Source organism: Conger conger, chromosome 8, assembly GCF_963514075.1.
Source record: "Conger conger chromosome 8, fConCon1.1, whole genome shotgun sequence".
Taxonomy (NCBI): domain Eukaryota; kingdom Metazoa; phylum Chordata; class Actinopteri; order Anguilliformes; family Congridae; genus Conger; species Conger conger.
Genome location: NC_083767.1, coordinates 55,520,748 through 55,542,728, shown reverse-complemented (window position 1 = coordinate 55,542,728; position 21,981 = coordinate 55,520,748). Strand labels below are relative to the sequence as shown.

Sequence of the window (21,981 nt, the reverse complement as noted above, 5' to 3'; positions counted from 1 at the left end):
ATTGGAAAACAGAGGAAAATAGGCTTGGGAGGGGAAAAAAGGATGTTAAAAAATAATAGCGAGAGGGGAACTGTTTGGAAAAGGTTTATTAACCGGTTCTCTGCCAAGAGGGGGGGTTGGCGCGGCTGAGCCGGTTACCGAGGGATCGTAAGCCGGCGTGACAAAGGGAGGCCATCGTTTCGGCACTACCTCTTTGTAGCCGCTCTCTAACAAACGCGCAGTACATCAATTCTGGGACAATTCTGCCATTAATTCCATCAGTTTTGGGCTGTGTGTTTAACGTGGGAGTCCCCCCCCCCCCCCCCCCCTCCAGAACGGCATGTTTGACACGAACGCGGAGCGACGAGATTTGGGCGGCTCCCGGACCTCGGTCGCCTTCTAATTTCTATGCAGATTTCGGTCGTCGTTCGTTAAGTCAGAGCCGTGTTTCCGTGTGTGTTTACTTAGCAGGAAGAGGTTAATTAGGGCTGTGTTTGCGGACGCAGGGGTTCAGCAGTCCAAGGGGTTTGGGTTTTCTTCTCTTTTCTTCTTTTCTTTTCTTTTTTTTTTTTGGAGTGCGGGTCAATCAAGCAGAAAGACATCACGCACCGTCCACCGTTCAGTTACTGTCCGCCCACACACACTACCTAAAATCAGCTCCAGAAACCAATCATCTGTGGAGAAATTGTGTTTCTGTGGAGAGACTCTAAACCTTTACAGAATTGGGTTTGAAATAAGACAAGAGTGGGAAAGGAAACATTTTCAGTAAACTGGTTCTATCTCTGAACCCCTGGTGAACGGGGTGTCAGAGGAATCTTGTCCACCACAAATCTTCTGTTCTGGCTCACCGCTTCATTCTCTTCCCCTTCAGTTTCACCGGCAATTCAGTAATTACCCAACCGGACTTAAAGAACTGGGGGTAATCGAGTAAAATGTAGTGCCCCTCAGCCTAAATGCACCATGCTAATGCTTATATTATGAGTCCAAGAACCTTTTTTTGTGGTTGACTAAATGTGAAATCTGTTATAGCAACCAGGAAAGAAATGTTCCCAGAAAAGGCTTTTCAAAATATTCAGTACAATGTATCCTTGGCTAGAATCGGACGGATAAAATGATTTACTATTTGCTATAAATACCCTGCAGTATGTTGAGTAATGCTTTGCTGCATTAACCAAATGTCACAATAACGTGCTGTTAGATCAGGGGTCTGCAGCCTGGTCCTGGAGAGCCACAGGCTCTGCTGGTTTTCCTTTCCTTGTTACTCTGCACTTCATCATTTAGATTGTACAGTTGATTGCAGTGAGCTCACTTTACCTTGTTACTTGTCTCTGAATTGGGTGCTGATTTTAAGGCAAAAAAAAAAAAAACCTTGTGGTTCTCCAGGACCTTGGCATTGTTTCAGATTGTATCCGTTTAACCTGATCAGATGGTGAATATGAATGTGTTTTTGTTTAGCTAATGAATATGACCAATACATGTATAATACATCTCCCTGTTCGCGCTCGTGTTTTGGACAGGTCTCCTCAGTATGTGGACTCCAGCACGTGCAAGTCCAGAGCTCCCAAGAGTCCACACACACAATCCGGATCCCACTCTAGATCCCCTTTCAGTCGCAGGCCAAGGTGAGCGCCGTCATACCTGCGCGCCCTACGCCGTGTAGGCACTCCTGTTGCATCACGCTCTCCACACCTCCCCGCCCGGCCACTACGGCAGCTTGTGTACCCCGTGAGTCACCAGAACACAGGATTTCTAGTGTCAGAGCCCCGGAGCTGCTCAGCTCCTCAGTGTTCCCGCCCGCCCACACGCCTGCGTTCTGAAGGCTGTGTTATTTCTGCTAGCCCGCTTCGTACAGCTGGCTTTTTAAAGGTATGTCGAGCACTATCAGGCGGCTCCCCAGCTCCCCCCCGCGTGTGAGCCTGCCGGTCCCCCCCCCCCTTTTCCGACGAAAACAAATAATTAAGGAGATGGTGAAATGATGAGTCACATCATTTCAGAGAAGCAAAATCACAGAGCTTAATGACTGGAGCTTTTCTGAGGAAAGTTGCACTTTTTTTTTTTCCCCGGTAAATTCCACACTAAGCAGAAAGTAATGACATGTGAAGTTCTGCTGACAGCGGCAGCTGCCTGAGTCCAACTGCTCTCTCCCGCTCCGTCCTGGGGGAGCCATAACCTCTGTGATGAGGGTGGAGAAAGAAGAAAAAAAAGACCTTATTAATGTGTTTATTTGTTTCAGTTCAATTGTGAAAACGTGTTGACTTTGGTGTGGGCTGATGCATGGGGTGGGTGTGCGGGCGCGGGGGAAGGACCGGGACAGGGCCACGGGACGGGACGGGGGGGGGGGAAGGTTGGGGTTACGTGGCGTAACGCGCCCCTGTCCCCCCGCAGGTACGACAGCTACGAGGAATACCAGCACGAGCGCCTGAAGAGGGAGGAGCACCGCCGCGACCACGAGAAGCGGGAGTTGGAGAGGGCCGAGCAGAGGGAGAGGCAGAGGCAAAAAGCAATAGTGAGTGCGCGATAGCGCTTTTTTTCCCCCAAACTTTTCCGCGGCCCCTGCGTTAACACGGCCGCCGGCTCGCTCTCTCTCTCTCTCTCTCTCTCTCTCTCTCTCTCTCTCTCTCTCTCTCTCTCTCTCTCTCTCTCTCTCTCTCCCCCTCTCTCCCTCTCTCCCTCTCTCCCTCTCTCTCTCTCTCTCTCTTTCTCTCTCTCTCGCGTGCGAGCGGTTATCTCTGCCGAGAGTGCGCCTGCCTTTTCGGCGACCGCAACACATGCAAAGCGAGGTGCGTAATCACTGGAGCTCAGCCGCTTCCCCCTCCCTATCTACAGGTCGCTGGATTTTTTGCGGGGCGGGGGCTGCCTCGGGAAAAAAAAAAATAGTGTCGGATGATATTAGTCTCACCAGGAGAAAGAGCGTTAAGGTTGGATAGAAAAAGGAGAGGTGTAAAGAAAATATTTATGGCGAGCGATGTGGTTATCTGTCTCAGAATCAATTTATTGTGAAAAACACAATGAACTGGGATTAATATCAGCTCCCAGTACCCCTCCTACCTGTCCCTGACAAAAAGATTAGACATTTCTAACACAATATCTTCACTGACAAATGCACACGTCAAATAATATACACATGACTTGGCAAGCATAAATTTCAGACTAGACAATTACAGGCAGAAAAGCGAGACTGTCGGCAAAGGTTTATTGAGAACGGAATGTGAAAGCCTCAAACGCATCTACATTTTCATATCTTTACGCTGTCCAATCTATCATTTATCCGCAACCAAACCGACTTTCTGTACGTGAGGGGGGGGGGAAACAGTTGTTGAATGCTGTTCTGTGTGTGGTATTTATATCTTTTTTCTATTTTTCTTCTCACTGAACCTCTGTGTAATGGTTATTTGCATCCTTAGGGTACCCATTAGAATATGACAGTAACCCGGTAAACTTACGTCAATAAATGAAAGTATTAATAAATAATGTTGGTGATACATAATACAAAATACCCAGAGGCGCTTTTTGTGTTAAATAATTAGCAGGCGAAATTCAATTGTTCTCCAATATAATTGCAGCCTTAGAAAAGCGGTGACGTTTTTGCAGTGAAGCTTTAGCTGTCGCTGACCTTTGCCCCCGATACAGTGAGAGAAACAGTGGACCCCCCCCCCCCCCCCGGGCTGCTTTTCCTGTGGTTGGTGGCGGTGGTGGGGTTGACAGAGCCTTGTTTCTATGCATTCCCCCCCCCCCCCGGTCTTCTCCAGGCTGTTGTGGCAGCCCTGTGACTCACAAAGCCAGGCACGGCTCTCCCCCTCTCGGGTTCAGACAGTCAGGTGAAGCGCAGACAGTCGTGTGCAGCGTGAGGGAGGTGGGCTGGGGGGGGGCGGGCGGCATTCAGATCCCTCCGCTGTGAACTCCAGATTAACTCTGTGAGGAATAGCTCTCTGTATTCCGCCAGACAAAGGCGGCCAGTGGGCTTCCTGGCACGGGGGTCAGGATAAATGGAGTTGGTGAGAGTGCAGGAAAGCCGTCCTTTCCTGAGTCGATTCAAATTCAAATATGTTTTATTTGCACTCGTATCGCACACGTATTAAAGTACACACATTACATGAACTCCCCCACCCACATCTTTCACTCTCTTATTCTCTCTCTCTCTCTCTCTCTAAAGCGTCTTTGTGACAGTCTTCTGTAAGAAGCGCTATACAAATAAAATTGAATTGAATTTCTCTCTCGCACTCTGTCTCTCTCTCTCACTCTCTCGAAATCTCTTAATCTATTAAATCTAAGGGAAAAAAAGAGGAAGGATTTAAAGTACCTCGTGGCCATATTCTTTTTGCAAGCCCATCCGTGTCAATGCGCCGGTAGGAGAGCGTGTTTCTGTCGCCGGTGAAGTGCCGAATGTGATGGAGAGTGCTTCCTTTTGTAATTTCTCCCTGCTCTTAATTACCAGGAGGAGAGACGGGTGGTGTATGTGGGGAGACTGCGCTCCGACAGCACTCGAACCGAGCTCAAGAGGCGCTTTGAAGTCTTCGGCGAAATCGAGGAGTGCGCGGTGAACCTGAGAGACGACGGGTGAGGCTCGGGGGGCGAGGCGCTGGAATTTGGGGGTGCCGTGGGGGGGGGGGGGGGCGTCACAGCGCTCCACGGCACGAGGTGGAATCTTCCATTGGGACCGCCGTAGCCGTCTGCATGTGAAGGCGCCGCCCACCCGGGGATTTCAGTCTAAAGGACGAGTTTAACGGCTTTGCCACACTTTAAAGTTTCGTATTAGTGTAGTGTCGGTGTCTGCTTTATGCCGTACTCTCTCTCGTCCTGAGTGAAAGCATGGCCCTTGATGGAATGCTGATGTGTTGCCCCACGAACATGGTCTCATGCCTTTATTTTCTATCTATGTTTAACTAGGGACAATTTTGGCTTCATCACCTACCGATACACTTGTGACGCCTTCGCTGCTCTTGAGAACGGACACACCTTGCGCAGGTCTAACGAGCCTCAGTTTGAGCTGTGCTTTGGTGGAAGAAAGCAGTTTTGCAAGTCAAATTACACAGACTTGGGTAAGAGCCCGTTTGCACGTTTTGCCCGGTACTTAACATGGCATACTGTGGATTATATATAAGGAAACTCAGCAGATGGGGGGGGGAAAACAAGCAACTGGAAATAATATTTAATATTTTTAAAAAATAAATAAATAAATACATACATAAAATTGCTACAAGTGTGATGCTTCACAGTTGATGGTATTCACAATTGCAGTGTCTGTAAGAGCTGAATAGCAGAATCCGATGGAGTTCCGGGGGGTCACCGTCGTGCTAATCCCAGTAATAGATACATTATTTACTCCGTGTAGGAGTATTGTTTGGAAGTCATCCATTTCATGCCTCTGTATTTTTGTACTCCCAATAAATATTCCATAAGGGAAGAGTGGGTGCCACTTCCAGAAGCGCGTTCCCTACGCTGTGGACGATTCGGTATGGGTTACTGCGTGCGCATGCATATTTCATGCACAGGCTCCCAAATGGTTAAAGATGAAGAATGTTAGGATGGAGGCCAAGGTCAAGTCCCATCAGTCCTCTCCTCCCAAGTGTGTCTCCATCTGTTGCCAGCTGTTGTGATGTTGAATAGAAGCAAGATCTCGCTGTGACACCTAGCAGTGCGTTACTGTCAGCGAGGGGAGAACTACCTCTGACAGCTAAGGTCTGATTGACTTATAATCAGCCCTCTTTTTTTATTTTTAAGGGAACCCGTCGGAACGGTGCGCTCGAGAACCACCGCTACGCAGAGTAAAGAGCACCTATAACATAAAACCGTTTAGACCTGGGCTAATTAGAGAGAAAATGATGATATTTTACAGGGCTGTTCCCCTAAATTGTGACAGAGGGATCATAACAAGCAGTATTTCAGAAGGCGCTGCACTGTAGGCTAAATAATTAAATGCATGGAGTAGTTTGAATAATTTGTAGTGAAAGTGATATAAACCATGCGGCAAGATCATTTTAAAAAAGAGAATGGCACCAGTGTTTAGTGTGCTAGTATCAGGTCTGTGAAGACGCCATTGCTGTGCATGTTAGTTGGGTAGATAATTTGACACATTTAAAAGGGGGAAAACTTCCAATGGCCGTTTTCCAATTGACATTTATGTCTGGAAAATGTGAGGTTGTTAATGGATGGCGCCAGGATTTTGGAAGACAATTTCAATGACGGAAGAGCCGGTCGCTCTAGGGAAACGGGGACCCTTTCTTGCAATAATGAGGGCAATCTAGAGCAGCGCACAGGATCAGGTTAAAATGAAACAAAAGGTGGAAATTGTAGACGTAATGTATTGATAATTGAAATGTGTGTTTCGAGGGCACATCTATTAACCTTAAGGCTTTCTAAAGCAGGTTGACTGAAAACATATTCCGTTTTTTGGGGGGTTTTTTTGCCTTTTCATCCAAAGTGTGGAGAGAGAGAGAGCTGAATTATAGTACTGGTGTTAAAAGTGTGCTTGTCCTTAACAGAAGCGTCTGTTTTAGAGGGAAGAAAAGGATTGGGGGGGCGGTAGCCACGTTGGAGGCAGCCGGTTGAATAATGTCACGGCAGGGTGGCTTCAGTTCCTCCTCTCAATCTCGCCGCCTCACTTTTTTTTTGTTTTCTAAGACACTGTCCATTAGTTCTTGGCGGTGTGTTGGGGCATATTTCATCCCTCAAGGTGCGCAGTGTGACACAATCCACCCCTTGGCCATTGTATTAGATCACACCTGGCATCCACCGCCTGCCATGGTCATTCCCATTTCTCAAGCTCTCTGAGTGTGCTGTTGTCTGTGTGGGGCCCATTTGTGCAGCTGTCCTCCAGCGGAGATAAGACACTGTTATTTATTATCGCCTTGCAAATCAAAATATATGCTTCACGTTTGCGACTTTGTCATTTGTCCGTTATCGAGAGCTTTATTTCCTACCCCGCCTTTGAATTATGTAAAATGTGTAAAATGCGCTGCTTCCAGCACTAGAATAGAAGGAAAATAAAAAATAAATAATGCATTTGTTGGAGTAGAAGTAGTTTTCATCTTAAATTTTCATCGTCTCATTCTTTACTTTATGGTCGCATTGTAAACATTTCATTCACCTTGAATGGAAAACAGCGGGAAGCTTTCCTATTGTACTGAAAGAAGATAAATGGAGGAACCTTAAGTTCATTCAAGTACTGTGGAAATGTAATCCAATCAGGGATTAGCAAGTATTGGCTGTCATGTCATTAAAATAATACCTGTAGCCATTTTATCATACATTTAACTTCAGCCGTGAGTCAATGACAGTTTTCCATGGTTCATATCAGATCAGTGAAATCCACAATAATAAACACAAAGTTATATGGGTCTAAATCCACAGTGTTGTTTAGCTGTCCAAGTATAATCCTAACTGTCCAAATGGATAACAGAGCTTGCGTCTGTCCAGGGCAAAAGCTTGCAAGCACCGGGAGTGAATGTGCCTTAACTATTGCCCAAAATAAACGTTGCATTCCCGTTTCTCCCCCTAATCCGGAGTGCAAAATGACGGAAAAGATGGCGAGTCCGGGCGCCTTTTGTTCATGTCTGCGCTTGGTGTGATTCCAGACTCCCATTCTGACGACTTTGATCCGGCCTCCACTAAGAGCAAGTACGACTCCATGGATTTCGACAGCTTGCTCCAGGAGGCCCAGCGTAGCCTGAAAAGGTAACCAGCGTCACACCTGCCATTGACAGAGGGGATTCGCTATACCTCACAGATGTTCCTTTGACTACGAGACTAACTACCAGAAGTTTTACACTCTATGTATGAAAAAAGATAATATATATCTATATATATATAAAAAAATATATATAAAAGCAAAGTTTACATGAACATAGCTGCTGAGAAGCTGAAGGAAGCAGACATTATGAATGGGGATTTTCTTCCCAACAGTGCACATTCACTCTGTGTGCTTTACCCTGTACTGTCTAATGGATAATCTTCCTCGTTTGAATACACTAGCAGATCTTTTACTGGTGATAACGTGCAGCTTGTTCAGTTATTTTTGTTTGTTTGTTTGTTTGTTTGTTTGTTTGTTGTATTTTTTTAATCTGATGTTTGGATGTGGTGTTACATTAATAATAAGCATTGGGGGAAAGGCTATATATGGGTGTCCAAGATTGATTGTTGTCTACTTTTTTGGCAAAACTGTAGTCACGTATTTACAGATATTATTAAATGGAGTATTTTTATTTTGTGTACATATCTGACAAAGTTCTTTATTTGTTACAGCTATGCACTGTAAAATGCAGCCTTCTTTTTAAATGATGCTGAAATTTTCTTAATTAAGAATGTTGTAGTTAAAATTACGTAAAGAAAATACTGTACACCTACATTTAGATGACGTGATATGATTGTAAAAATGCATATGAAGATGGGTTGTTCTTTTGGGGAGCACCTGAACAGATTTCTTTTTTAAAGTTTATTTTGGTGAAACAAATGTTGTTACCCATGTATAGTTTAATCTGTTTTTAAAGTTTCTCAATCAGTGTTTTCCTTATACAACCAATGTAAAATACATTTTTAACGTCTTTTTTCATGATTGTATATAAGAACTTCCTTTTGCATTTTTTTCTTAATTCTAAAATGATCTATAGCCATCACTTTTTTGAGTCAGATTACCCATTTTCACGGTACACCAATGATTTGTTTCTCTCAGACCACTTCTATGGAAAACAGACTCTTCTGTTAAACAGAACATTAACTTTCCCTATTTTTTTCTGAACACTATTTATCTATTTATTTGAATTCAAATATTTATACAGTCTCCAGCACATGTGGAGCATGTAGCACACTATTTATTCAATTATTTAATTTTGTTAAATCAGCGGGGAAGGTGGGTAAACAGTGAACTAATGTTATCATGAAAAAGATTTTCTAAGCCTTTCAGAAATAATCAAATGATTTAAATAATTATTCAACTTTATAAAACATGCTGCTCCTAGTTTGTGATTTCGTTCAATAAAACCTGCTGTCCCCAACTATAAAAAATGAAATCCCAAGTCATGTCTCATTTTTATAATTAAATCATCATAAAGCAATAAAATTATTTCACAGGTACTTTACTGACCTATTCTAATCTGTAACTATTCCACACATGCTTGATTATGTGAATGCCAAACAAAGGTTTACATTTTTTTCTTGAATTTTTAAATCTTGTATTTGTTGTAAAAAAAATAATAATAATTTAAAAAATAATAATAATAATAATATACTATTGACTCTTCATAATAAGAATTGTTTGAGAAACATAAATAAGAATAATGGAAAAAAAAAAACAACATTAAAAAGAAGCAATAAATTATTTTTCAAAAATTGTATTTTAGCTCATAATGTTGTGTGGTTTTGGACCAGACTCATTACCCAGCTGCTCACAAAATGTCCACTCCTGGGTCTTAGCACAGTGTATCTTTTCCTGACTTTGGCTATGTGATAATAATAATAATAATAATATTAATAATAATAATACATATTTAAACTCTGTATTTTTGTGGGTGTGTGTGTCAGAGAGAGAGAGAGAGAGAGAGAGAGATGCCATAAGTTACATTTTCTACTTATACTCTACAGTACTTTGCCTTTGTAAGCAAAGTCAGCATAACTCCAAAAGCAAACCAAATTCATATCTAACTATACCTATATGCTTATCTGCTGTACTGAGAAAATAAGGTATGGCATATTTTTGGCTCTTCTCCATTTGCTGCACTGTGAAGTGCAGATACCATGGCACCATCAGAGTGACATAAAAGGTAACCTTGTGATTTCTGGTTCAATTAATGTCCAATTTATACTGAGAACCAGGTAATGACAATACCAGCTTATATCAGAGGAGGTGAAGGCTTTCATATTAAAGCTTGTTGTTCACAGACCAGCTGTCAAGAAGTATGATTGCATAGATGAAACCTTTTATTTTCAACAGACAAAGTCAGTTAAATTAAAAGACGGAAAAACTTTACCTATATTTATATCTTTCCTGTGTCTAGAGCGTGGGTAATGGGGTCATGTCCCATTTGGTAGATGTGGCTTTAATCATTGTAATATAAAATCTGCTTTGTAAATTGCCTAGAGTAGCAATATAATATAACTCCTGATGATTCTAAATTTGAACTGCGTGGCAGACCTTTTAATAATGTGAAATACAGAGGAATATGGCACTGCTTTAACGTTGTGGGTGATCATGTTTCTTTTGGAAGGACAATACATGGGGATTTGTGTTGTCTGTCTGTGTCCTATCCACGTTGCCTTCTGCCAACTCCTTACCAATGCCTTTGTGGTTCTACCTATTGTATGAATTTCTTGTGAATTTTATTTTTTATGTGCAATTCTCATCAGCGTCACCAAGCCAATAAAGGGAAACGTTTCAAAGAAACACAGCAGATGTCATTATGTGATCCTTATTGATTTATGTGTCCTTGCTTTCTTTAATCATTACTTATTGTCCTATAACACAGCAGAATAAAGCTAGTTACCAGTCCTTTGGAAATCAGTCAATTAAAATGAAGTTTTACTGTGATGGAGTGCCTGAATTCTACAGTGTACAGTAATTAATATGATATGACATTGTCTCCTCTGTCTTATTATCAGTGGGTGATTTAACATTATTGTTTGTTTGAAATAATGGTATGTTTTCCTTCACTGCATTCCCTTTTTAGATTTGACATAACACATATAAAGCTGCCTGGCCTTTGCGGAATTATTTATTGCAAACTTTTTTTCATTCAGTTTTCATTAAATATAAAGAGGGTGTATTGGCAAGGTAAATAAAACAAGCACTTGATTTGATTTGATGTTTTACATTCAATAATTATCCATCATATTTTATAAATGTGAATAATTGCTCCAGATTGTACCGTTCCTTGTTTTAGTTTTTATTTGATTTATTATTTAAATACAGCACTTGACTCCTTGACTAAAATATGTCAGCTTGCCATTTATTTTTATTTCAAAAAAGAAAATTAAAACCCATGCTTCAAACCAAAAATATGGCCCATTCTCCAGGTAAGCATGTACAGTTAATATGCAGATTTCCTTCGATGACCCATTTGCGGAAGCAGTTATTTTTGGCAAACAAGGATGTTATTGCAAACTCTGCACAAACCGAAAACACGACACTGCTCCACAGTGTCACAGCAAGTTGAGATCTGCAAAATTATTCTGCAAGATATAAAAGGGGGGGGGTGACTGAATTCATTAAAACCAATTCCATGTATTGAGCTGCCACTGTGTTGTGTGTGTGAAGGCTGGTTTTTCGGGTTGTGTTCGTAATCATTCATCATAATATTCCTCTCGTTGGCCTGGTTGTGAGAGGCAGACCTTTGGCAGTATGAAAGAAATATGGATGGAGTGCGCATTAAAGTTTAAGGTTGGAAGCGAGCGTGATTGTGGTTTTTTATTAAGGGCGCTATTTAGCCTGGGAGAATGGACCACTGCTTTCATTTCAGCTGTACGGTGCTATAGCAGGGGGTCTGCTCAAATGTGCCCTTTCTACAGAATGAAACAGATGGAGCTGATATCTCTGGAAATTTCTTCTTTCGGGCTGTTTTATTTTCTTTCTTTCTTTCTTTTTTGCGTGGTATGCTGTCTGTTCTATCTCTGACCTATCAAGCACAGGCAGGAATGACAGTATATATTCTTTGACCATTATTTGCCATACCGTGTATGTTTTAATGTCTTTTTTTCTTAATTTTTAGTTGTAGAGCTAACCAAAGTCTACTGTAGCATACTGCTGGGATCAATTTTGTCCATAATAATATAGGAATATTTCAGACCCCATTCATTAACAAGGAATTTCTTACCAATTTCTGATGTTTTCAATATTTGTGAATATAAACAAACTTCTGGTTTAGTAAAAAATATTTTTTGCGTTTATTAGCCTATGTTTGTTGTACGTCGCTCTGGATAAGAGCGTCTGCCAAATGCCATTAATGTAAAGTAATGTAATGTTAATTGGAAAAGTGAACTGGACAAGTGAAAATTGAGAAATGGCCATTTTGGCCATAATTTTCTCCACCAAACCTTTTGGCATTTCCTATTTTCCCATATTATACAGTAACTTGTGCACACAACATGTATTCTCTCTGGGATATGCTGATCACGGTAGCTATTGTAAAAAAAAAAAAAAAAAAAAAAAAAAAAAAAAAAAAGGAAAAAAATGTAAGAAGAAATCATGATAATAAGATTAGGCTACACTAGACTAATTAATTGAAAGTTCTGAGGCGGAACATGTGCAATGCTACCAGTAATTTAGTATCTGAAACATTTTCGTCTTGGGAAAGCAAAATATTCATTGGAAAATATCCATCCCTGAATTTTGTTGGGCTTTTTTTTTAACTGACAGTGTGAAACTGGCTTTCTAGTAAAGTCATTGCTCTGTATAATTCTATCAGAATAATTAAAGTGAAATGATACTATTATAGGTGGGGGTGGGGGTGGGGGGGGGGGGGGGGGGGATTACCACATGCCAGTAACCAGGATTAAGGAGCTGCTAGAGATGCAAAGAGATTTGAGGAATGTATATTTGGATCAGGGGTCCCTTCATTATTGAGTTTTTACTGTCTCCTATTTCTGAGCTCCATGCATCATCAAAAACATGACACCCTCCCCTCCCCTCCCCTCCCCACTCCATTACGTCCGAGTGGATCTTATAGCCACTGCGGTTCCTCTTTGTCACCGGACAGTCTGCTCGGCGAGGTTGACCATCACGCAGCGCTGCTTTTTTGGGAGCTGAGGGTGCATCGTCTTACTCGACGGTTATCGAGACGGTGTCCGGTTTTCGCAGTCAAAAATGTTTTGTAGCAGTCCGCCGTTCAGCCGGCTTGAAGCCGAGGGGAAAGGCCTCTGTCTTTCAAGTACAGTAGTCGTCTGAAGATCAGTTAATAACACGCCTCCGACCCAGGACCAAACAGATGGTAGCTCTGCAGTGGACCAGGACCAATATAAATAATTTAATTCACGCGAACACTGAACCGTGCCCAGAGGGAAAACAAATCTTCAAACCTTGAACTTGAAATGCAGTGAAGATTTTTGTACATACATGAGCTGAGAGTGATAAGGGTTCTAACTGACATTTTTGACAAATATCGGTTGGGGCTATAAATATGTTGGCTATAGGGCACTAAATGTGTGAGATTTTATACAAAATACTGTTTAGTCTTGAATTTAAAAGGTTGCGTCTGCTTGGAGCCCATTCACTTTGGAATCATTGAAGCCCAATATCTAAAAACTCCTCAGAACGCAGATGGAACCTTCTAGTTCTCCGCTCAGGCACTCCAAACGGGCTGAATGAGTGTTGACAAAGGGCTGGAGTTGTCTTCTCATTGTACCTCTCACAGTTACGCTGGTCGTTAACGATCAAGCCATTAAAATCACACATTCTTTGTTGACATTTTGATTTCAGTGCTTAATACTTCTGAAGACTGATGAGGAACATAAGGACGTTATTCTTTTATCCCCCAAAAAACATAAACTTTGTGACTAAATGTATACTTCTTGAGATAATTAATGGCTATAGACAAATGGTGGTTGATTGAGCAAGTCATCCCTCTATTCTCAATCACCATCTGGTATGTCGTCAGTGAACGCTTCGTGCTAATTACTTCGAAAGCGCTAAAGACATTCATATTAATTAAAAAAAACAAAAGGAAAGTTGAGATCAAATGAATTAGATATACATAGAGTGGAGTGGGGGAAGACAAAGTAAATCAATTAATCTCACCCAAGACATGACTTCCCCAGTTGATGTTGTCAGTGAAGGTGAATCGCTGGTTACTGGCAGGGGAGCAGCATCAAGAAATGCCTTCCAGCAAGAGCAGGCCTTTAGAATGCTTGGGCTGGCAAGTCTTAAACATGCTGGGCCATCAGCAAAAAGCAGAGAGAGAGAGAGAGGGAGACAGAGAGAGGGAGAGAGTCTGAGTGAGAGAGGGAGAGAGAGACAGAGAGAGAGATGCTGCAGTGGCCGTGGGGACAGTGGGCTGACACAGGCTGTTAAGACTTCAGACTTTGCATGAGAGTGCTGCACATCGGCAGGGACGGGACAGGAGCAGGACTGTAATTTACTTTAAATGGCTTCACTCGAGATGACAGGCATATGTAGGAGCTGGAAGGATGCATCTGCTCGTCGGATTTGGACAAATATAAATAAAGTGTCGTCGCGGGGCTGCTAGGTAGCTCGCTCGATTAACACGCTGCTTGCGGTGCACGGGCGAGCGCGGCAGTCCGGGATGAGATCAGAAATCAGAACCCTGCCGGTGCTGACCGTGGCCCGCATTCCCACAGGACCAGTACACCATCGGCTTTGCTTCTCACCCGAGATATGCTCACTGCCGTCAGCCCCTGTTGGCTGTCCGAGCCCCAGTGACTCGTGCGTGCGTATGATTGGGTCTCCTCTGCAGCTCGTGGCTACAGTGTGGAAATAAGCAGCAGGCTGGCGGGTGTATCGTTTGGAGGAGAACCATACAGTATGAGCATGCGTGTACATGGTAGATCGTGAATTAGACGTGGGTGACCTGTCACGTAGGGGTTTAGGTAAATGACTGGGAAAGGCAAGGTTGGTGGATCAAATCCCTGTGTAGCCACAAGAAGATCGGCACAGACATTCGGCCCTTGAGCAAGGCCCTTAACCCTGCATTGCTCCAGGGGAGGACTGTCTCCTGTTTAGTCTAACTGTATGTCGCTCTGGATAAGAGCGTCTGCCAAATGCCAATAATGTAATGTAGACATTCCAAATTCGGGTGAGATCGGACATGTCAAATTTATTCTTTAAAATTGTGTAGTTGCAATATTTTCATGCTGCAAACTGGCACAAGATTGTAGCCTGTGAAAGCACTAATCGGAGCCTTGCAGGAATGATTGCACAAGAACAGTATGGGTGATTAGGTAATGAATTCATTCACATCCTCATTGAAAATAATGCAGATAAGTCAAAAGTAATTCGCCAACTGTAATTGCTGAAGTCTGTCATAAAAAATGTGTTCTTGTCCACATTTTCTGGTTCAAGAGTTAACACTTTTAATCTATTAAAGTTGTACTAATGCTGTAATATATACGCAGATGAGCGATTGAATAGAGCGTGAATGCATTTTCTTTCAGACGTGGTCAGTGAGGGTATTCATTTAGCTTCTGACTGATTCTCCATCTTAACAGCGGCCAAGGCTGTAGAAAAAGTTGCCAGCAGACATGAAATTTGTCTTTGAACTCTCCCTTATAAAAACAGACACATAGTGTGTTTGCAAACAGTATAGAAATGTAGGGATGTTTTTTTTTCGTAATAATCAGATTTTTCACCCCCAATCCATGAATCCATGGGGAGTGCTCCATCATGCCGACATAGGGCAAAATTAATTGTATTGATACATCATTTTTGTAAATACTGAGACCAACAAAAAAAAAAAAAAAAAAAAAAAGAGATGAGAAAGTTTTGAGGTTTGCGTTTATATAATTCAGAACTTTTATAATTCAGCATATTCTGCTTTATAGCGCATATATATTTTTATCTTTTACATTTTCAGGTGTTAATAAAGGGAGTCTTTCATCCTCTTGTGGTTTCTATTAGCACGTTGCTCAGGCACTGGTCTGGAGGTCATCGATGGTTGTAGATTGCCCGAGGAGGATAACTGGGTGTTCACGTGGAACAGGTATATTTATCATCCCTGATGCAGTGTCCTTTTAATTATTTAATACTGTACGATTTCAGGGTAAAGAGCCTGTGGGTTGCTTTATGATGCTTTTTATTTGTGTTCATTTTCACACCGCACTACAGAAAATGTCATCTGAGAAATTTTGATGAGAAGATTCCGGTGAATATAACTATAAAATAGCTTTTGAATGCAATCTCACCGGGAACCTGTGTTCCTGAGGCCGCCTGAGCACTTACAGTATTGAGTTTTTTTCACAGGCCTCAGTAAGTGTTTTCCACTGGTGAATCTGATGTGGGGAAAGCATATTGTCCCCTGACCATTTCACCCAGATGTTGCGAGACTCCATGTTAGGTTCCAGTAAAATGTGGGAAATCATTGCATTAAAGGTACAATAGGTCATTTCGGACTTCTAACGGTAAAGAGAGGAATCGCAGCAACAAATACGCTCAAACCACAACACTGTTTATCCCACCCCTTCTCTGTGAACGCACCGAAGTTGAAACGCCATTGGCTGTGGCAATTAGAACCAATTTTCAACCAATGAGCTTGAATTATTGTATAGTTATAGATGTTTTGGTACAGAGTGCCGGCCCGTCAACTGCATATTTTTAAACACAGGCAGAGGGTGAGTCAACATGTCAGTGAGCCTTTTTCAATGATAGGAAGGTCTTGTAACAATATTTTAACACAAAAATCTTACAGATTGTGCCTTTAACACTCATCTCCCCAGCACCAGACAATGCCACCTCGGGGTGAACATTCAAAACATTCAGAAGTGAGGTTGGCAGAGGGGCATCACATTTCATCAGGAAAAAGTTGGATTTGCCACCTCTGTTTGATCTGAGTTTAAACGTGTTACATAGCAAGCTGCTTTCTGAAAAGAATTACGTGGGCAAACGTCCGTGGCCCAGTCCTGAGTGACCATGGGAGGAGAAGGGAACACTAATCAACGTTAATACGAGTCGAGTGGACATTATGAGTGGAGTTATCTAATCTCCATAGACATTGTAATGGCAGAAATGTGTGCTTTTATACACATGCCCATTCAGGACTTTAACGTGACGATAACCGCAGTACAGAACAAATAAAGCAGCCGTTTAAATAAAGATCAAAGAGCCACACTGTACACTGTTCATGTGCTTGATCCAAAATGTTCTTTTTCGTCTTTGGATTTTGTCCCATACTACCGTCAAAGTGTGCGCTGAAAGGAACCCGTTTCCATCTGTTTCTAGACGTACATGTTCTGCTTTATTGAAGAACGGAATATCACTGCTCATCATTTGGAATTTTGAAAATGAGACCTGAAACCAGTGTGCCAAAATTATAATGGTTGCATTAAAATTCACTAGCAGTTAAACTATAATTACTATTTAGAATGCTTTATGCATTAATCCACATGGTAATAACATAATTAAAGTGCTGTTTCATGAGCTTCATAATCTGCTGTGACAAGGCTTAAAATTCAATTAACCCTATTTTAACACTTTGTTTTAACTCGCATTTGAAGGCCAATTTGCTTAAAACTTCACTCAAAGTAATTATATCCTGAAATAATTTGCTTCCTGTAAATAACCAGCCATTGTTTATCTCCGCCGACCATTGATTTGAAACAAACTTTACTTTATAGAATCTATGGAGAAGGGGAAAGCCCAAATATACAGTAATAACACCCATATGCCTGAGAGAAACACTATAGGCTTTCTGCTTCAATCTTGTTCCTTTGTAGGCCACTGTCTCTGGAATTAACTGCTGACTGCAACTTCAGCTGCGCATCTTTGTGAAAATGTGTCTGATAATGCTTTCGGTGCCAGCCACACTTTTGGACAGTGGCTGCCCATATTGCAGTGATGTTTCTGACACATCATCACAGCGCTGGCAGTTTAAGCCAGCTAGCACATCACGCTGGCCGGGGAAGGCCAGTCCCAGCCCAAATCTGGCCTCAGAAATTTGGCCCAGATTTCCACTCGCATCATTCAAATGAGCTTTAGTCGTGAGCGCTGTTCCCGAGCAACTCAGAGGAGGACAATTACACCACATCTGATCACGGTGCTCCTCGCTTCCCGGGAATGCCATGGAAAGGAATAACGACACAGAACCAGTGCAATCTGATATGCACTGACATACCGTAAATTACTTGACAAAAACACATGGGCCGGTGAGAAATCCTTCTGGCATTATGCTGTGGTTGATATATGCATATTTTCCATGGTTAGACAAATAATTTGCATACTTTGAGTATTTCAGCGAACCTGTAATAATGTATTTATCATGACTGGGATAACACATGGGCAGTATGGTGAATGCTGTCCTTTTTCATTCACAGCATAAAATTGGACATATTCCAGTGAACTACTGATTGAGCAGAGGGAACATCAGTCACTTCTACAGACATTGATATGTTAAATCTGCCCTTTGATTGAGGCTCATAGAAAGTGTGTGCATTGTAATGCCCACTGCAGACAGAAAGTTATTTTCCGGAGAGTTTCCTCAACAGGAAACTTTGGCATCAGATTAATTATTAGCTCAAGGCCAAATCACTTGAATTGCTTGTAAACTGTAGAATAACAGCGACAAGAACATTTAAACTGGACTTTAATTAGTTCATAGTTTTTACCCATTTAAAAACATACAAATTGATGGACTGGCTTGTATATATGCTGTTGTAGTGATTTAGGTAAATCAGATACGATACACCTCCAGTTTGAATATCCTCATGGTTAATTTTTCAAATTTGTAAACGGAATTGATATTTGGACATTTGATTTATTTTCAAGCCCCATAAAGATAAACAGTAAATGATCGTATGCAGTACACGGTGCAGTTGTGCAGCAATCCCCTAAGATGTGTGGGACATGAGTTACCAGACCAAGCAGAGCCATGTTGTGTTCATTGTGCGGTGGACACTGCTGTGACACCGCGGGGTGAGAGGTCAAGCCCTGAGGTACAGGTGGATCTGTTTCAGATTTTAACACTCCAGTAGTTGCATGTGACAGGGGAGAAACTGAACAGAGACCGAGCCTCCTGTTAGAAAGGAACGCTGTGATTGTGGGTAAGAGATTGTGGTAAGAGGGGATCATTATTGGGCCATAGGCACTCATGTTGAAAATAAAGATACATTCTGAATAAATGTCCGCTACAGTAGTTACACAAAGAGAGGTCAGTGTAGTCCTGTGGCCATAGTGATTATTTTTGCTGTTAATATTGATGATATTTGGAAAATTGTCTTGCATTGCCATTAGAATTTCATTTTTATAGTAACTGTTCCAGTTGACATTTCATGTGGTACATTATGAAATCACCAGGATCAGTTACTTATAATATTTAGCTCTCATTTTCTTACATTCCTCATTCCTCATACAGAAAAGTGAAAACGACTACTTTCAGTACAAGCCCTAAAAGTGTAAAACAACCATTAACCTAAATAAGCATTTCCTATTGAGTCACAAAATGGAGAGTGTTTTGTTTTGTGTTTTGTTAATCAGCGTCTCACAGATGTACAGTATGACAACAGGACAGAGGACTGTGTTCACAAGGAAAGACAAATCAAAGCCAGCTCAAAACACAGAGGTGAAATGGCTATTTTTACTGGTGCCCAACGGGAGTGTTGCATTGAAAAGGTGGCACAGGAAGGGACAGAAATTTGGGACCCGTTTTGGAGTTTGGATCAGGTAACGTTAATCATCTGGACAGGAGAGACATTAACTGTGCATGAGGTCCTGTCTCAGGGCATTACATGTACTCTCCTACAGGGTTGTGTGGTTAAAGCAAAATTCACAGAGCAACTTACTCAATATGAAGTTACTTGCATTAGGCACAACTGCAAATGTATGCATCTCGGTTCATGAAAATATTTATTGAGCATGGGGATGAGAAACATACTGTGGCAATGCAGTTAGCCTTTGAGCAGTCTATCACAAAATAACATCATTAGCTTTACTGAAATGCTTTCAACAAATATCTGAATATTTATAGACTGTGTGCTGGATTAAGTAAAAACTTAACGATGCCAGGAGCAATGCTTTTATTATTGTCTTTGCTCAAGTGTATGAATACACAGACACGCATGCGCACACACACACACGAGTGCACACACACACACACACGCACATACATACACACATGCGCACACAAACACGCATGCACACACACGCACACGCACGCATGCAAACACAGACACACACACACACTCATAAACAGGGTGGGGACAATGTATTTTTACTCATAAGTTTCAGAAAAGCTCCATCTTCCCTTCAAGTCAGTGAGGGCATACCTTACACTATTATTTTCAGTAGCACAGTTTTACACTGACCTACTTGCTAAGCAAAAAGAACAAGGAAAGATGCAGTCCCAGGCATTGGATTTGTTTGGCTTTTGTTGACTTCCATGGATTGCAAAATCCCAAGTTGCCAATATGGAGCTGTGGTCTGATGATGATAAACTGTTGTGAATCTGCAGGATGGCTTTGTGGACCGTGAAGCTGCAGTCCTCCTGTTTGAGCATATAGAGGTGCAGGTCTGTCTAAATTTAAACAGAGATGTCGCTTCTCTTAATGTTTAAAATGTCTCTTCAAAATAAAAACATGATAAAACGAATAATATCGTCGAGCCATTCATGCGTGTTTGTATGATGCCATCTTTAAAAATATATTGCAGTTTTACCATGACATGCTGAATGATAAAAACTTTGTCTGTATATAAATCATCTGTGGGGTACACTTTATAAATTAGATGTATATAAAATAAAAAGCATCTAGTATTTTCTTGGAATTAATGGTCTTTGAATTATTCTGCTGCTGTAGCCCATCCACTTCAAGGTTTGATGTGTTGCGTGTTCAGAGATGCTGTTCCACATACCACTGTGTGGTTATTTGAGTTACTGTCGCCTTCCTGTCAGCTTGAACTAGTCTGGCCATTCTCCTCTGACCTCTCTCATTAACAAGGCATTTTCACCCACAGAACTGCCACTCACTGGATGTTTTTAGTTTTTCGCACCATTCTCTGTAAAATCCAGACACTGTTGTGTGTGAAAATCCCAGGAGATCAGTTGTTTCTGAAATACTCAAACCACCCCATCTGGCACAAACAATCATTCCGTGGTCACACTTCAAATTTCTTCCCTATTCTGATGTTTGGTCTGAACAACAACTGAATGGTTCTGTGGAGAAATTAGACCAAGATTGACCTGTATCAGATATAGCAAGAGCAAAGTGTGGAGGCCAAAAGAAACACCTGTGAAACACGGTGGTGGGGATGTTATGGGCATGTATGACTGCCACAGGTACAGGCTCATTGTCTTGATTATGTTACTACTGATAGCAGCAGCAGAATTAATTATGTAGTGTACAGAAGCACATCTGCTCAAAACCCATTGGATGGCGCTTCATCCTACAGCAAGACAATGATCCCAAACATACTACTGAAGCAACAAAGGAGGTTCTCAAAGCTAAAAACAGGAAATTTCTTGACTGGCTAAGTTACTCACCAGACCTGAATCCGATTGAACATATGTTTCAAAAACTGAAGAGAAAACTGAAGATGAGAGAGGAGAAAGGCAACCCCAATAGAAACATGAGCTGCAGTACAGGCCCGGCAGAGCAACACCAGATACTGTAAGATACTCTGGGGCACCTGGTGATGTCAATGGGTCACAGACTTCAGGCAGCCATTGCATGCAAAGGATATGGTCAACATACTGAGCATGACTACTTTTATTTACATAACATTAACATGTCCCAGACATTATGTTGCCCTGAAATGGGGGGCCATCTAAAAAAGTTCTATCATTTTCCTCTCGGTGAAACCAAAGTGAATAAAAAAAATAGCCTTAAATAACAGCTGAGAATGTGCTCTTTAACCACATGTGAATTGCAAATCAAATTAGCAAATGCAAATCTTGAATCGTGGAGTACGCGAAAAATATGCATTTGTCCCAAACATTATGGGGCTCATGGTATATAGCCATATTTAGACATAAATTGTATTTTGTGAAGCCTGTCAAGGTAGGCCCCTTGATTCTCTTAAGACTTTACCCCTTCCCAATGTGACTGACCTAGTTTAAGTTGAACTATTTAGATCCACTGAATGAAAGGCTGTGAGAGAGTAACTGAGGCTTATGTTTTGGTTCCAGCGCACTGTGTGTCTGAAGGGGTGGCATCATGCAACCCATCACAGCCAGTGCACATCCCTCTCAACTCGAGAAGTGAAAGTGCAAAAAGTCATTTTAACTGCCTCGACTGCCACCCCGCTCAGAGTGTAACGCATATACAGTGTGATGAAGAACTCTGAAACCTACTCAAGACAAGCAGTTATTTTATTTATATTTTTGTTGGACTCGCAACAAATCTTTATTTCAGTAATCAATG

The 21,981-nt window shown here is 41.7% G+C and overlaps 1 protein-coding gene across 6 annotated transcripts in view; it reads left to right on the top strand.

Moving 5' to 3' along the window:
• Positions 1–21,981, top strand: part of ppargc1a (peroxisome proliferator-activated receptor gamma, coactivator 1 alpha) — a 63,648-nt gene that overhangs the window by 29,102 nt on the left and 12,565 nt on the right. For 5 of the 6 annotated variants that reach the window (XM_061251486.1, XM_061251484.1, XM_061251487.1 and 2 more), the window contains exons 9-13: positions 1,497–1,601; positions 2,365–2,485; positions 4,415–4,536; positions 4,867–5,018; positions 7,554–10,348. In XM_061251486.1, the coding sequence (XP_061107470.1) occupies positions 1,497–1,601; positions 2,365–2,485; positions 4,415–4,536; positions 4,867–5,018; positions 7,554–7,657 (604 nt within the window). In that variant the 3' untranslated portion in view covers positions 7,658–10,348. Of the gene's footprint in view, positions 1–1,496; positions 1,602–2,364; positions 2,486–4,414; positions 4,537–4,866; positions 5,019–7,553; positions 10,349–21,981 lie in introns of those variants that run through there. The other variant, XM_061251483.1, reaches the window with a different exon arrangement.